Source organism: Prinia subflava, chromosome 11 (genome assembly GCF_021018805.1).
Source record: "Prinia subflava isolate CZ2003 ecotype Zambia chromosome 11, Cam_Psub_1.2, whole genome shotgun sequence".
Taxonomy (NCBI): domain Eukaryota; kingdom Metazoa; phylum Chordata; class Aves; order Passeriformes; family Cisticolidae; genus Prinia; species Prinia subflava.
This window is the reverse complement of record NC_086257.1, coordinates 10,740,061-10,756,586: the sequence shown is the minus strand read 5'-3', so window position 1 is coordinate 10,756,586 and position 16,526 is coordinate 10,740,061. Positions and strand designations below refer to the sequence as shown.

The 16,526-nt window shown below is 37.6% G+C and overlaps 1 protein-coding gene across 8 annotated transcripts in view; it reads left to right on the top strand.

Moving 5' to 3' along the window:
- The window catches only part of TRIP12 (thyroid hormone receptor interactor 12), a 79,837-nt gene extending 64,893 nt beyond the window's left edge, over window positions 1-14,944 (top strand). For all 8 annotated transcript variants that reach the window (XM_063407883.1, XM_063407882.1, XM_063407888.1 and 5 more), the window contains 15 exons: window positions 48-121; window positions 250-449; window positions 1,231-1,358; window positions 1,648-1,799; window positions 2,256-2,398; window positions 3,651-3,807; window positions 4,789-4,887; window positions 5,400-5,514; window positions 5,812-5,966; window positions 6,488-6,652; window positions 7,832-7,996; window positions 11,220-11,333; window positions 12,097-12,191; window positions 12,397-12,500; window positions 13,559-14,944. In XM_063407883.1, coding sequence (XP_063263953.1) covers window positions 48-121; window positions 250-449; window positions 1,231-1,358; window positions 1,648-1,799; window positions 2,256-2,398; window positions 3,651-3,807; window positions 4,789-4,887; window positions 5,400-5,514; window positions 5,812-5,966; window positions 6,488-6,652; window positions 7,832-7,996; window positions 11,220-11,333; window positions 12,097-12,191; window positions 12,397-12,500; window positions 13,559-13,755 — 2,063 coding nt within the window. In that variant the 3' untranslated portion in view covers window positions 13,756-14,944. The remainder of the gene's footprint in view (window positions 1-47; window positions 122-249; window positions 450-1,230; window positions 1,359-1,647; window positions 1,800-2,255; window positions 2,399-3,650; window positions 3,808-4,788; window positions 4,888-5,399; window positions 5,515-5,811; window positions 5,967-6,487; window positions 6,653-7,831; window positions 7,997-11,219; window positions 11,334-12,096; window positions 12,192-12,396; window positions 12,501-13,558) is intronic.
- Window positions 14,945-16,526: the final 1,582 nt, after the last annotated feature.

Here is a 16,526-nt window from a genome sequence, read left to right as displayed (position 1 = left end):
CATGGAAAAAAAGCAAGTGAGGATGTCTTTCTTCTCTCTTGCCTCAGGCTATGGAAGAGTTAGAGAAGATGATGAAGATAGTGATGATGATGGGTCAGATGAAGAAATAGATGAATCTTTGGTAAGCTTTTGCTCTGAGAGTAAGGGGGAAGGGTGCAGTGTGTGGAGGGCCATAAAGAATAACTATGCAACAAGTTTCCTAACTGGTATGGTTTTTTGTTTGTTTTGTTTTTGTGGTTTTTTTTCCAGGCTGCTCAATTCTTAAATTCAGGGAATGTGAGACATAGATTGCAGTTTTACATTGGAGATCACTTGCTGCCATACAACATGACTGTCTACCAAGCAGTCAGGCAGTACAGTTTACAAGCTGAGGAGGAGAGGGAGTCTACAGATGATGAAAGCAACCCACTGGGCAGAGCTGGGATTTGGACAAAAACGCACACCATTTGGTAAGTGGACTCCAGGAATCCAGGAATAACTTCTCCAGTTTACTAAATGTATGTACATCAAGAAATTTGGACATAGCTGTCTGCCTTCTTTTTTATCCCTTCAAAAACTGTGGAGCTTTGACTTTCCTGATGTGCTCAAGATACTTAAAACTTAGTAAATTCCATTGCTAGCTCCTGAGTAAAGCTGGTGAACAAGAAATGGAGGATTTTAAATTACACCTTCTAGATGGGGAGAAAACAGTTCTTAGTGTTAGGTAACTAACCACAGACAGAGAATGTGCAGCATGCAACCTATGGTCAACTTCATACTTTTCCCAGTTGATTGCTGTGGAAGTGAATGTATTCTTTGGCCATACTTTGCAAGAAACATTGATACATGGCTATGCTGAATATCTCAATGTTCAGCAGTCTCTTTTTAACATTTAAATGTGCTAAAGAAAAAAGCAAGCAAACAAAACCCCATACAACAACAACCAAAAAATCCCAAAACCTAACCTAAGCCTAAGTCTGACCTCAGTCACTTTGGGGTTTTGTTTATACATTCACCTTCCCTCCTTCCAGGTCATGCAGCTGAAGGGTCCCTGTTTTCTGTCCCCTCTGACATACTTTGCTTCAGAGGCTGGGTCATATCCCGGTGCAGTTTTCCTGTCTTTCTGCTTTTAACTGTCATTCAAGTAAAGTTCTGGAAATGTGAGAACTAACACCTTTAAAAGTGCTTTTGTTTCCCTGTAAGTTAGCATTTCAAAACTCCTAAAACTTCAAACTTCTGTTTGCTTTTTAGGTACAAGCCTGTGCGAGAGGATGAAGATGGTAATAAGGACTGTGTTGGGGGTAAAAGGGGAAGAGCACAAACTGCTCCCACAAAAACCTCCCCTAGAAATTCTAAAAAACACGATGAATTGTGGCATGGTGAGTGTGGTGCCTTGCTGTATGTTAGATTTCCTCTCGGTCCTTTCAGAACTTTCACAGTGTTTACTGCCACTGTAGAGTTTCTTTTAAAGTAGGCGTAATATAAAAATAGTAAACATATATTTTTAGCTGTATATTAAAACTAAAAGTAAGCTATTTACTGAGTTGTTTAACTGAACGGTTGTAGTTAAGTGAATGCCGTGACTAATACTGCCTAGGCTCCTAACAATTAAATCTTGGCAAAACTTCTAATTGAATTTTTTTGCTTACATGTTGTTTTTCCTGCTAGATGGTGTATGCCCTTCGGTGTTAAATCCTCTGGAAATTTACCTCATATCTACTCCACCTGAAAATATAACATTTGAAGATCCCTCATTAGATGTTATTCTTCTTTTGAGAGTTTTACATGCTATCAGTCGATACTGGTATTATTTGTATGATGTGAGTAGAGCACTTCTTAAATCACTTTGATACTTGGTTCAGGACAGAACCATCTGTAACATTTTAAATAACCTTTTCTTCCTGTCCACTGCCCTTCAAGAAGAGAAAATAATGCAAATAACTGCCATCTTTCCCTACATGCTTCTTTAACTTCTGAGAAGATGAAGGCTGTAAATTCTTACAGTCAGTCATATTTTCTTTATACTGTGTTGAACACAGTATCCATGCTTTGTCCTTAAGTTTAAAGACCAACACTATTCCTGAAAAGGATATTAGTAGTAAACATGTACTCAGTCCTTCATTCATGTCTGAGACTCGGGATGAACAAAATGCCAGTAGAAGTTGTTTTGCTTTCCATGATAAGCAAATCGGAAGCATTAAAAATCTTGTTTAACAAAGACTTGCTATTTCTTTCAGCATTTCTCTAACTAGAATTACTTGCTTTATTTAACACAGAATGCAGTCTGCAAGGAGATAATTCCAACCTCAGAGTTTATCAACAGCAAACTGACAGCAAAAGCAAACAGGCAGCTTCAGGATCCTTTGGTGATTATGACAGGAAACATCCCAACTTGGCTGACAGAACTTGGAAAAACATGGTAAGAACAACTTGCTGTGTGGTGTCTGTAACTCCAGTTCAGTAGGAATCTTGGATGGGCAGCACAGTGTATCACCCTTACAGGACTCTTGAGAGAGCAAAATGTAGTCACAGAAGCCTTGCCAAGTTACATAGTGATGCTTGGATGGATGTTTACACCTACATTGTAGTTTAAATCATGCTGAGGGGTAGACTCTGTGCACACAGAGTTTGGACCCATTCTTATAGGAATTGCTGAGCAAGCTGAAGGTTTTCCATTGAAATTTTGATTTTTCAGGTGATGTTTTTTCTCCTGTTAAATTGCTTAATAGCATTCTTACCATATTAGTGTATTTATCTTGGTATATTCAATATGATACGGAGGAAGATACGTTTATAAATGATCCTGATAAAAGAATCTAAATTTTTCTGAAGCTATATACACAGTACTTTGTGCTATCTTGATAGAGTCCAAGCTGTACAGCTCTTGCACTTGAAAGAGTGAGAAGTCAGTGTTGACATTCATGGCTTTTCCAAATGTGGTAATTGCAGCAATATTGGTGACGACTGTGGAAATACATACTCAGAGATTCTTTGGCTTTTCATTTTTAAGATATCTAACTTGCTTCATAAACATTCCAGATAACAGATGATGAGCATGAATGTATTTTTTTAAACATCTGTAGCATTATTTGTTCAATAAAACTGCTTTCTCACTTAATGCCAGTGGAGGACCACACTGTTAACATAACAGCCTTTGAGAATAGTGGAAGTGATAAATTAAAACAAGAAGTTTCTCTGGTAGTCTTTCACAGATTATTCAGATTATTTTTTGCAGATGGTGGAAGATAGAATAGTAGTGTTGCTCTAGGCAGGTTCTCATTTCTTTCTGCTGCCAAATACAGGAGCTTGAGCTTAAATCTTTGATCTGTTGGATTTATTAACGGTAATACAGTAGTTATCAAGGAATTTTGTTTTCTGATGTAAACTTTGGACAGCCAAGGCACTCAGGTATTTTGAGTTGCTTTTCAAGAAGAATCAAAAATGCAAGGAATTTTTTGTCTCGTTCATATACTGCATTTCTTGAAACTCTTGCTCCTAAGCATTGTAACTAAAACTGAAGTGTGTTCTGGAAGGCTTCCTTTGGAGGCTGCTTTCACCATAGCGTGTAATAAAGTACTAATTCTGGACATAGTACATTTCTGTTGTTTTAAACCAAGTGCTAGTCAGAGATGCTGCTTGGAACACAGCTGACTAATCCAATCTCTTCACAGCCCATTTTTCTTTCCATTTGATACCCGCCAAATGCTGTTTTATGTGACGGCCTTTGATCGTGATCGAGCCATGCAGAGGCTGCTGGATACGAATCCAGAAATCAATCAGTCCGATTCTCAGGATAGCAGAGTGGCACCGCGGCTGGACAGGAAAAAGGTGAGCACATCTTGTTTCAAGTGGAATGAAGGATCTATTTATTTTATATTGTCTTTAAGGATATCATTGTGAGCAAGGCTCATTTGTAGAATTTGATGTTTGAGCGGTGTAGTGAAGAAGGGGACATGGGGTTTGTTCCTGCAGTCCCCCAGCAGAAGGCGCAGTGTCTTCTCCGTGCTGGCCGCATGAGGGCAGGAGGGGCACCCTGACAAAGTTCCTGAAACTAAACTCCAGCAGTGAACACAGAGTTTTAGGCAGCATTAGTGATATTTTCACATATTGGTTTGTAGACCTCTGTTTTGCTTGATGCTCAGAATTCAAGTAACGGGATTTGGACCCTTAATAAACAAAAATACTGGCCTTGTATTTGGAGAAGGTAAATCACCTGTCACAGCATAATAAAACTAAGCTGTGACTGTGTTAAATTTGAGGAAATCTTGGATATCTGCCTTGAATCTGGAGATGCATTATCTTAATATAAGATCTGCTATAAGTGCTATATGATCTTGAATACCTGTGGGGAAAAACAGCAGGAGACACGAGAATCAAGTTCAAAAAGAATATAGCTGCCCACATGTAGGAATTCCACTGCTGTTGGGGTTTTTGTTTGGGTTTCAGCATCTTTACTCTATTTTCTTCTCTACATATTAATTTGAGGTATATATCGTGACATGACAGTACTTTGCTATATCATAGTCCTATTGCCATATTCTTGGCAAGAACAGTACCTATTAGTTATACTGATCTAAATGTTTTTTCATTGTTTTTTCATTTTATATTGAATACATTCATTCTAAACAGCTTCATATGGAAGCAAGAATTATTATATCAAAGCATATGCTTACAAATTGTTGAACTGAACTGTGGATCTGTTGGCATGGGGTGGAAAATGTGCGTTACTGATTTTTACCTGTTGTAACTGCCTTGGGAGCTGGAACTTAAAACCATAATTTCACTTCTTGAAACTTCTCTAATATTTAGCGCACTGTGAACAGAGATGAGCTGTTGAAACAGGCAGAATCTGTGATGCAGGATCTAGGCAGTTCAAGAGCCATGTTGGAAATCCAGTATGAGAATGAAGTAAGTAATATCAATGCAGTCTAATTTAACCCCTTTTTACTGAAGATATTTAATATAAAATAGCTACAGCTTTTCTAAAATGGCTTGGTCAGACCCTTTGTCTTTCACATTGCTGGTGCTAAAGAATTTTATCCTTTAATTATCCCTAATCCATTTGGTTGTGATTTTTAGTTGCTAGGAGAAGCTCTCTCTGATCTAAATTTCATAATCAATTGTAGCCAGCAGAGCTCATTTTTTTTTAAATCTTAAGCAAGCATCTGTGTGTTTCTCCTCTGTAATAAGATCATTAGGTGATTAATACCTTTACTCCACTGTTACTTCCTCTGCTGTGTGGTCTTTCCAGGCTGCCTCTGTCATGTTGCAAATGTTCCTGTAGTTAAATTCCGTAGATGCTTTTTGCCATGCAGTCTATTTTATAGCAAATATTGGATAATATTTTTATATTCAAACTGACCTAATGGATTTATCTGTCTCATTCCCTCTGCTCTCCTCTCACCCTCTGTCCCCTGAAGGTTGGCACAGGCCTAGGCCCTACACTAGAGTTCTATGCACTTGTATCTCAGGAACTGCAGAGAGCAGACTTGGGCCTTTGGAGGGGAGAAGAAGTGACTTTAGCCAATCCAAAAGGTAATTACTCTACTGCTTAATCTATAAATATTGGTTAATGTTGAATTGATTCTAAGTTGATTTCAGTTATGTAAAGAGCAGCTCATTTTGTGGTAGATAATGTGCCTGATAATAGTGTGTAGATCCTGGTGGGTTTTGTTGGGGTTTTTGTGTGTGTTTGGTTTGGTTGTTGTTTTTTTTTTTTTTTTATAAGAAGCTTAGGTTAAGGTTATCTGAATGCCACCTGCATCTTGAAAGAAACTTGAAAGCAGAGTAAATACTGAACTCTTTCTTTTTTCCTTCTCTCTTCCTCAACAGGAAGCCAGGAAGGTACCAAGTACATTCATAACCTTCAGGGCCTTTTTGCACTTCCTTTTGGTAGAACAGCCAAGCCAGCTCACATTGCAAAAGTTAAAATGAAGTTCCGCTTTCTGGGAAAACTAATGGCCAAGGCAATCATGGACTTCAGACTGGTGAGAATACAGTAGAAAAATCTATTCTGAAAGGGTCACATTAAAATACTAGCTCTGACTGTTGAGGGGATAAAAACATTAAGAGCTAAATGGTATTACTTTCAGCTCTAGAAGTGAGAGCAGTCTGAGGTGGGGCAGGGAGGAGGACGAGCTGAGCTGAGCAGCTGAAGTTCTGTGGGGGAAAAGAGTAATACATGTTGAAATCTTTAACAGTGGCTTTTGAGACCGTAAGGCAGAAACAAAAAGCCATTATCTGCTTGTGTTGAAATATCTTTCCATTCTTGTTTCAAGAATGTTTTGGGCTCATTGTTACTCCAGCTGCTGATTGCTTTAATGTATGTGCACTAGGCAGTCACTTGGGTTTTCTTGGCTGTGAATTTCTGAGGCAAGAACACTGGGACACGGCATTTTGGTGTGTGCCAGAGCTATGAGATAATATTGTAGATCTGGTCAAGAGATGAAGTAGTAAAAGATGTACTTTAGGAAGATAATACTAAACAGTTCAGTGCTTTGGTTTCCAGGTGGACCTTCCTCTTGGACTTCCTTTTTATAAGTGGATGCTGCGACAGGAAACTTCACTGACGTCGCATGACTTGTTCAGTATTGATCCAGTAGTAGCCAAATCAATATATCACCTTGAAGATATTGTAAGACAAAAGAAAAGACTTGAACAGGATAAAACTCAGGTGGGAAAGTAAACCTAAGAATGGGAGACTGCATCTTTACACATCTGGATTTTATGAAATAGCACTAATTCAGAATGTATCATAGGGCTTGGAACTGATTGTAATAGTGCTAATTACTTTGTTCTCACACAGAGTAGTTTTAAAGTTATTAGATCAGTGGCTAATAATTATATAACAGTCTTTTTGTAAAGTCTAGCATGAGAAGTTCATTATGGAATTCTTCTGTGTGATTAAACACAGTCTAGAAATGTCTAAAACTGCCAGATGGTTGCCTAACTTCTTTTTTGGTTCACTTTAAAAAGACTAACCAACTTAAATATCAGAGGAAAAAACGTCTATCCTTGCTTCTTGAGCAGTCAGAAGTTTGGCTTTTTTAGTAGTTGGTTTAATCAAAATTTCAGATTTTCAAAGAAGTGCCTTTTATGTAGGGTTTTTTTTTTTTTTGCACTGAAGAGCAGAACTGAGGTGAACTGCCATCATGCATGAGCATGCAGGTTCTTTCAGAGACATACATTAATTTTTCAAGGATATCTACTCTTAGCTGAAAATACCACAGTTCACTGTGGCACTGGTGATAAAAGGCCTTTGGCACACGTACTTTTTCTAGCATCCAGAGTTAATAGATGGCAGGAAGTGGTAACCTCATTTAATACACCTGCTTTGTTACTAGTGAAAGTATTGCAAGCCTGTGGGTCTTTGCTCCTCTTTACCTCATTGTCTCACTCTCGCTCCTTGGTCACAGCTTTTAATTTCCCAGGAATTTGAAAAACCTGAAACTGGTGGATGAAAGCTGAAAAATGCCAATATGCATGCCAAATATGAATGCCATTAACTGTTCTAAGTAAACACCAGCCTCTGAGCCAGAACATATTTCACATTTCCTTTTCTTGGAATAGTATTTTCTAGATTGTCTTCTGGCATATTATGTAATTACAAAACTGCTAGAAAAAGGTGTGTGCCTGTGATCTTTCCAGTTTATCCATTAAGCTTATCTGGTTTCTCTTGGTTTACTGTTATGCATGAAAACTCCAGAAGGAAAGCAAGGAGAGCTGTAACAGTTTTACTGGTCATACTTTTACAGAAATGTCTGATTAGTCAAAGCTGCTTTACAAGTCATAACTTTTGGATAAGTTTATTTGAATTAACTATTCTCGTTGGTTTTCACTTCCAATTTCTTAGACCAAAGAAAGTCTACAGTATGCATTGGAGGCTCTGACTATGAATGGCTGCTCAGTGGAAGATCTAGGGCTGGACTTCACACTTCCCGGGTTTCCGAATATCGAGCTGAAAAAAGGGGGAAAAGATACACCGGTCACTATCCACAACTTAGAGGAGTATCTCAGAGTATGTAAAAGCAAACCTACGATTAAAATTCTCTCTTTTCTTGCTCCCAGGTAGTTTGTTTCGATGTAGATTTCGGTTCATTCTCATGAACTAGGCACAACAATAATTTTCCTACTTTTGACTTCTCTTCCATGCTACTTTAAAATTAAATCTAATCGCACCTGAATTGAAAATTGTGTAGTTCAAAAAGTGTGGTTTATATGTAATGAAGTCATCAGAAGTTTGGCTTTTTGGAGAAAAATACTGTAAGTGGTTATGATAATGAATTTTTTAGGAATAGTGATTTAGCAATAGTGATTTAACATCTGCTACCCAGTAGTAGCCTTTGAATTGCTGTAATAGTAGTGTAATTTTTTGGAGCTCAGACTTAAGAAACATCAGCAGTTGTGAGTCAGAATTAAAGCATTAGTTTATTGTCCAAAAAGTCCAAATCAACAAAAAAACCCAAGAAAAACCGAACCAGTCAACCAAAGAACCCCAAATACATGTGGAAAAACCCCAAACATTAAAAAGAATAAATAAGGAGAAGATAACATTGCCAGAATAATTTGACAGTACACCTGTTTATTGATCCATTCCTATGTCACAAGGGACGTGGGAAAACAGGAGGTTGATATTGCTAAACAAAGCTAGGAAGCTGTTTCTGTCTAAGGAAGTGATAAAGGGAACTGGTTAAAAAGAACCTGGAAAAGAGGCGAGGCAGGAAGAATGCAATATTGTCACATGATGTTGTGAGTGGGATGGAGGGGAGGATCACTAGTCCAGTTACTAAATACATTTCCTGACAGGTTAGGGTACTGCCAGTTTCACTCTGAGGACTGTTAAGTTTTGAAGCACTGGTAGGAAACATATTTGATGTTTTAGTAGAAACAATTCAATAAGGATCGTGTAAATTCCTGCCTATCAGCTGAGAATTTTTGCAAAGCTGTTCCATAATCCTTACAAGTGAGTATTGAGCAGTTTCTATTCACCTGATAGTTCCAAATTACCCATGTACTTCTCATATGCTTATTTGTTAAAAGTAAATTCTGCTAGTCAAGGATCACTGACAGAATTAAATATATTTGGATTTAAAGCTCTTTGCAGACCTGACAGAGGAGCAATACAAACTTCCACAGTTCATTAGAAACAGAATTTGCAGTCTCTATTTACTGAGTAGTGTTGCTCTCAAGCATTCCAGTCTGATTTCCATAGTTTGCAGTCTGGTTTTTTTTCTTCCCTCAGTAACTTGTATCAAGTATCTGATACACTGAGAAAGGCTTACAGATGGTTCAGATGTCCTGTAGTTGTCCTGCTGCAGGCTTCTGGCATTGTAAAGAAAAAGGAAATGACAACAGAAAACTTGCTCTTCTCCTAAAAACTTTCAGAACTATTTTCTTAAAGGATGTCTGTGTAGTTTTTCCTATCTTTGTCTTCATACCAAGTATGATGAATTGCATTTTAGAAACAATATATTTAATTGATCAGCTGGCCTGTACAGCACCCTGTTGGTCAGCTGCCCTGCTCTTGAACATGTCATTTTCATCAAAATCTTGTGTGAGGATTAACATGAAAAGTAGTTTATAAAGGTGTAAGCTGTTGCTTTTCATGCCTCTCTTCCCTCTACCTCCCTGTTTCCCCCCAAGGACAGTTCCCACAGGAACTGCCTTTATCAGAAAGTAAAACTGCTTCAGTTACCAATATAGTGAAAGACTTTATTCTCTATCTATTCTTTTCTTGTCTGTTTTTTCCCCTCTTCTCCCCTGTATTATAAAGAGGCCACCTTGCTTGTTCTAAATCTGTGAACAAAAAGTTTCAGTAGTGTAGGTTTTTGTCTAGCAATTTGATCTTCTTTTTGAATCTGCAAGAATACAGTGCAGCTTAACTATGGCACCTGCTCTTGATCATAGAAAGTAATCACAATTGTAGGTAAGGAGCTCTGCTGTTACAGTAGCTGTAAACTATTCTGTGTTGTAGAAGAGTTTTTTGTGCTGCTGGTGCTTGCAGCCTTCCTCTTCAGCACTAAAACTGGTTTGTGAAAGTAGTGCAATATATCTCACATGAAATTCAATGCTTGACTCTTTATCAGCAGATCCTAATGAGCTTTTGTATCTTGAGAGCTTTCTGGAGCCAGGAACTCTTCAGTAATTGGGATAGGGTTACGTACTTGCTTCAGGACTCCAGCAGCAGCTGTGAACTTTCAGTCCTGTTCAGATGCATCCATAGACGACTTTGATCAGCACCACAGGCCTGAGCTTTTAACACATTTTAAATCAGTAGTTCTGTGTGGACAACACATCCTTCACAACCAGCCCTCGTTCCCTGCTGGAGCTGAGGGTATCCAAGGCAAGTGTAATCATTGATAGCACTGACTGACAAAAGAATCTGAACTTGGCCTGCAGTCTGCCATGTCAAATAACTTAATTTAGTGGACAAATACTGGCTGCAGGAGGTTTATTTAAAAGAACTGTGGTCTTATTTGTGTTATATGCCCTTCCTCCCCGCCACTGATTGTCGTTTCAATATACACTGTCCACTTTGGAAGTTAATTTAATGTTGAGGGGGTAACCACAGACACAAAACCAAAACAAAACAGAAAAAACACCTTCAAAAAGCCTAGATTAGTGTCTTACTGTCTTTTGCATTATGATTCTTAACCATATTCCAGTAACTTGAAATGAAGTTACTTTTGTTCCTGTGTATTCTTAGAATATTAAGCTACTTAAAACATCCAACAGGATAGAGTTACTTTTTAAAACTTAGTATTAGAATAGGGACCCATATATTTCCATGGGGGAAATTAAGATAGTACTGCCAATGATGCCCTATGGATTTCTGCTTCAGGTGCTGCATTTTAAGTGAGGTAGAGAGAGAACACCTAGGTAAGGCTTTTAAAAGTAAAAAATGTTCAGATTTACTTTAAATTATTCTGTTAAATAGTTTCAGTTTAACCAGCTATTCTGAGTTCTGTTTGCTTTGTTAAAAACAAAGGCAGATAAATTGTTTCAATTTTGCAAAATGTTCATGTTAAGGGTAATTTAAGTTAAGATTTAAAGCAGAATGAGGCAATTCTGTAGAGCAGCTCCACGAATCAATGTGCAGCCTGTGCTAATTCCAGTGAGCATGTGGCTGGGCTGCTGGAGTTTGGCTGCTGCAGTTGTATTCTCCTGTACAGTAGTGATCACTGCATGCTGCCTTTGTTCAAATTGCATTTTTCATTCCTGTTTTTTTTCTTTCCTTGCAGTTGGTTATATTCTGGGCACTAAATGAAGGTGTTGCCAGACAGTTTGACTCCTTCAGAGATGGGTTTGAGTCGGTGTTCCCCCTTAGTCATCTTCAGTACTTCTATCCTGAGGAGGTTGGTGAAAGTGTTTTTGCTGCTGTGTTTATCACCTTTATCTGTATGTATGGGCAGCCTTAACCTGCGTGCAGGGCGTTTGTGGCAGTCTGAGGACACTGCATTTCTGATGCAAGTTTGTTAAACTGAGTGTCCCTGAAATTCTACACTTAACTCTTAAAGATTTCTCTGTTCAGTAGTCACGTATTTAATGCTTTTATTATGAACATCTCCATTTTCTTTAAGTTGTGTATATCCAGCTTTTGTGAGAAGCACTTTGTTTCATACTTCATTTCTCTGTGGAGTGTGGGTACTCTAATTCCTTACATTGCAGTACCTCTGAATAGCTGCAGATAGGTGTGGATGCTGCCTGGATCTTCTATTAAAACAATAAAACAAGCAGTCAGCTCTTCAGCAAAGCTTCAAACAGTAAGAAGAGATTCAGATGAAGGGGTAAAGAATGAGCATAGTTGATCTTGCTTTATTCTCACCACCACAATTTCCTTGTAGAATGTTCAACACTCTTAAGTGGACTGGATGGAGTCACAATTGTGGCTCTCTAGACTAGAAGAGAGAATGTTTTATTCTTCTTTGAGGGAGTCTGTTTGAAGACTGTACTTTGAGGGGTTTGTTTACCTTTATAAACTCAGACCTTTGACTTTAAGAACAAACATTAAGCGCACTTTAGAACAATGTGTTAGCCAAGACTTTGTGGTACTCGTGTGTTCCCCGTGTTTTGCAAGGCAAAGGGAGAACATTTACTCCTTGTTATTCAATTTTACAGTTGGAGCAGCTCTTGTGTGGCAGCAAGACAGACACTTGGGATGCCAAGACTTTAATGGAATGTTGCAGGCCTGATCACGGTTATACACACGACAGGTAATACCATGTTGGTCTTGTTAAACAAACAAAACCCAAAACAGTACAAAATACTTTGTTGAAATAATCTTCATACATTGTTATTCAAGCTAAAGGAACTATATGACATTTTTTGAAAATGTTCATACTGTGCTGAATATGAATCTGATGCAATTATTTTAACTCTAAACAAAATAATATTCTCTTGGTTCTTTTCCCTCCTCAGTCGAGCAGTGAAGTATCTCTTTGAAATTCTCAGTAGTTTTGATAGTGAGCAGCAAAGACTGTTTCTTCAGTTTGTGACAGGCAGCCCCAGACTGCCTGTAGGAGGTAGGTTTTCCTTATTGCATATTGCATGAAATGACTGTTACTGATGTATTTCTGAATAACATTATTACTTCAGCATAGGAAGAAAATCCTTAACTTATGTATTTGAGAGGTTCATACTAGTTTCACATTTCTAATTTCAGAAGTGGCTGGGCAAACTTCAGGTGTAATGTAATTTTCATAATATTTGTGTTAATCTCATTACACTTCTTACAGTTGGCTTTCCAGGTTTAAATTGTTGCCAGAAAAATCTGTCATTGGGAAAAGTTCAAAATTGAAATAAAACTGAAAGCTCCTAATATTGTATTTTTTGTCTAGAGGGGCATTAAATTATGGCAAAAAAATGATGCATTGTAACCTGAAAATAAGAGTCTCTTTTCTAAAAAGGAGACAACACTTAGGATAGTATTAATCTTATTTAATTTCTCCCCCTTTTGAATTTCAGCATTTAGGTAAGAGACAGTGCAGTGAACAGAGGAATTTGCTGTCTTTGCTAGGAACTATTGTAGGATGCACATTTTACTGTATTCTCAGCTGAGTGCTTTGCAGGTCAAAACAGAATTCATGCATCTGTTCCAAAATTTACTTTCTTTGCCACTGGGGGGAAAGACTTGATTATTCTTTTGTTCTAAGTATAGTTTGGGAGCTCTTCTATGGGAGACATGGTGCAGACACAATTAAGTGTAGGAGTATAGAAATGATAGCTGGAGTAAGAATAATCAGGTACTAGAGTCACAGGTGATTCCTGAGAATCCTAAAAAATGTGTGTGAAGCCAACAGACTTAAAAATATTATGATTGAAACAGATTTTTACATGTATAGAACACAATTAAAAGGAGGTTTATCCAGCTTATTCCTTTATTTTAAATTCATCTTGGAGGATAAATATGCAGGCAGGATTTTAGGTATTTTTATCTTGTAGTGCAGTTTTACTAAGCTGTGTTCTGAACTCCTGAAGGTGTGCAGGAAGTCAGTTGTGTGATGTGTTCTGTCACGGGGCGTGTCTGCTGTGGGTGTTGAGGAGGAGCAGCCTTATTCTGAGTGTCTTTTCTCATTACCAGGTTTTCGAAGTTTGAATCCTCCCTTGACGATTGTACGGAAGACATTTGAGTCCACAGAGAATCCCGATGACTTCTTACCCTCAGTAATGACTTGTGTGAACTATCTCAAATTGCCGGACTATTCAACTATTGAGATAATGCGTGAAAAACTCTTGATAGCTGCAAGAGAAGGGCAGCAGTCATTCCATCTTTCCTGATCACAATGAGAAATGCAATCTCTGCCTGTTACAGCAAAAGAGAAACTCATGATTCTTTTCTAAATATATCACCTGAGTCAAGGAAACGTGTTACGCCTTCTTGTTGTAGAAAAACGGCTTGCAGATTATAAACAAAGACACTTGGTTGATATTCATTAAAAGCCCCTATGGACTTAAAGTGATCAGGCCCTAAAAGTTGTTGTGACAAGGTTTCTTTAGCAAGTTCTTGTTTAAATTATCATTTATTTGATGAGTGAAGTTTTTAACTTGCTTTGCTGTGTGAAATTTAAAAAGGGATGTTTTTCCAGGCTGGAACAATAAATGTCGCTGTGCAGTTTAATACTGGGCTGTGTGTATCCATCTAGCTAAGTCTGAAGTTTTTCCTCCAAAGACAACTTTTGTACATAAGTACAGAAATTAAAATACACCATGTATTTGACGAATCTAGTTTAGTAGACTAGTTCTGTGTACCCTCACCTGCCTCTAATTTTACCCATCCTCATGTATTGTCTGATGTGCAATTCACTTGGTTCTTTTTGTGTGCAACATTCAACAATTGTTATCTTTTGGTTAGCATGGGCATTTTACTGCTCCATGCCTCTTTCTCTGATTAAGATAATTTAAATTTTACTGAAATCAAATATATATTGTCAATATAATTCAGCCTTTGTAACTAGGTAGAACCTTTCTTATAGCATAGTTTTACTGTAGTGGTAGGATATGATGGCGACAGTCGTTACCAGAGCGCTCCAGAGCTGTTTACACAGTGATCCAGGCAGCAAAAGCCTCGTACTGGAGGCAAGGAAGAATTATTTCTTTCATGTAGTTCAAGTCCAACAGCTTGGGCTGGCCAGTGTGTATTGTGGTAAGGCCCAGAGCATTTCGAATTGATGTAAAGTTTTTTAAAAGACAAATTAGTCGTTTCATTCCCTGTTTGAGTAAACAGTTTTCCTGTTCTTGATCTGAGTTCCTGGCTCATTTTGTAGTTTTTTCTCCTTTTTTTTTCTTTTTTTCTTTCCCTCAGTGCTAGCTTGGAACAAGCAGTTCAGCCTTTGTCTTTTGACACAGATAAAGCACCTGTAAGCAATGCTCTGTCCAACTGTTTTATGTGCTGATTTCTCAAATCTGCAATAATTTACTTCATCAGGTTAATGTTTTTACCTGAATATAAATAAAAAAGTTTGCTTCACCTTTTTGTTCATAGTTTTGTACTGTATGCCTAAAGCTCAATTGTGTAAATTACTGTAATGCAAGTAAATCATCCTAAATCTACTTGGCTAACAACCTGCAACTTGTGGATGATTTACTACTAAAACAAGACCTTTTAAGACCTCCAACTTTGAAGGAAATTTTTTTCTTTCTGTGCGTTCAAAAAACGGGCAATTAAATATTCCTGAGATGTACCTGCTACATAGGTAATCTTTATGAAAATGTGATAGTTAATTACTTTTATTCAACTTTGAGAAATCAAAATTCCTTTCAGTGCTTAGAAATTGTTAAATTCTGGCTAATCAGGCTAGTTATTTCCCCATAACTAACAAGTTTTCTTTTATCCAGCTGAAGAACTCGTACTTCCAGGACATGTAATGGACATTCTTGCGGTGAACATTCACAGAATTACCTGTGCTTGCTCAGACCAGTGCCACTGAAACGTAACACAGACCTGTCATGAGCATGAGTAGAATGTGAAATCCTTGCACAAAGAACCTGATAACTGAACAGTTTTTTATTACCGTATTAAACCCGACAGAAGGCGCTTCACCCTGTACATACAATAATGGTAGCGCGCAGTGCGGCATAGTGTGCATCCAACTTCAAGGCAGTGTTTAAACTATGGACTGGTGTTTCAATTGTTCTGATAACTTGATCAAACTGAGCACAAACAAGTGTTTATAGTGTGTGGATAGCAATTTGTTCATTTTTTAAGGTTCTATATTTTAAAAAAACTGACTTGTGTAAAAAAAAAAAGAAAAAAGCTAATATTTTGTATTAAAATATCATGTGTATTGATACTTTTTTTACCCATGTTGTCTCCCTCTAGAATCTGGCTTTCATTGACTTGGAAATTTTGAGGAACTTTCAGCTTTGATAGTGTAACTGTTTGTGTAACTCTTTCAGTGGGAAAATAAGCTGGTTACCTATTTAAAAAGGAAGGAAAAAACAAGTACCTGTGGTGATGTAATTTTGGTTGTTCTGGCTGTCATTTTCAGCTCAGACTAAGGTTTTAGTCTGCCTGAAAAGTGCATGAAACCCTTTTGGGTGACACTTCTTTTTTCCTACCAAGGGCAGTGTTTAGTGTATTGGAAGAGCAGTCTAGCTTAAAAGGTGTAAAGATACAAGAATAAACTGAAAAGTCACATTTTGCATGAGTGCAGTACTGTCCTGCAAGCAAATTATATATCCAAAAGTAGTTGAGAATGAGTGGAGGGGTGGTGCAAGATCTTAATGATTATTTCTTGTCAGGAATTTTGGATTAAGGGAAGAGCTCACTAAAATCAATCCATCAGTGTGTGTAGCCGTTGTAGTACTGCACTACTTTGTGTACCTTTATAAGGTATAATATAAGGTACAATCAGGAGTTGTATCTTTTAAAATAGATACTTTTTTAGTATGGTAAGTTCAACTGGTTTTAGATAATGCCATCAGTTACTATTTTGGATGAGTTTCATGTCCTTCTGTATTAACAAAAGCAGCAAAAAAATCATGCATGCATGAAAGGGTTATCCAGGCACCAATAGCTGCTACTGAATTTGTGCAGTATTTTTGTTGTT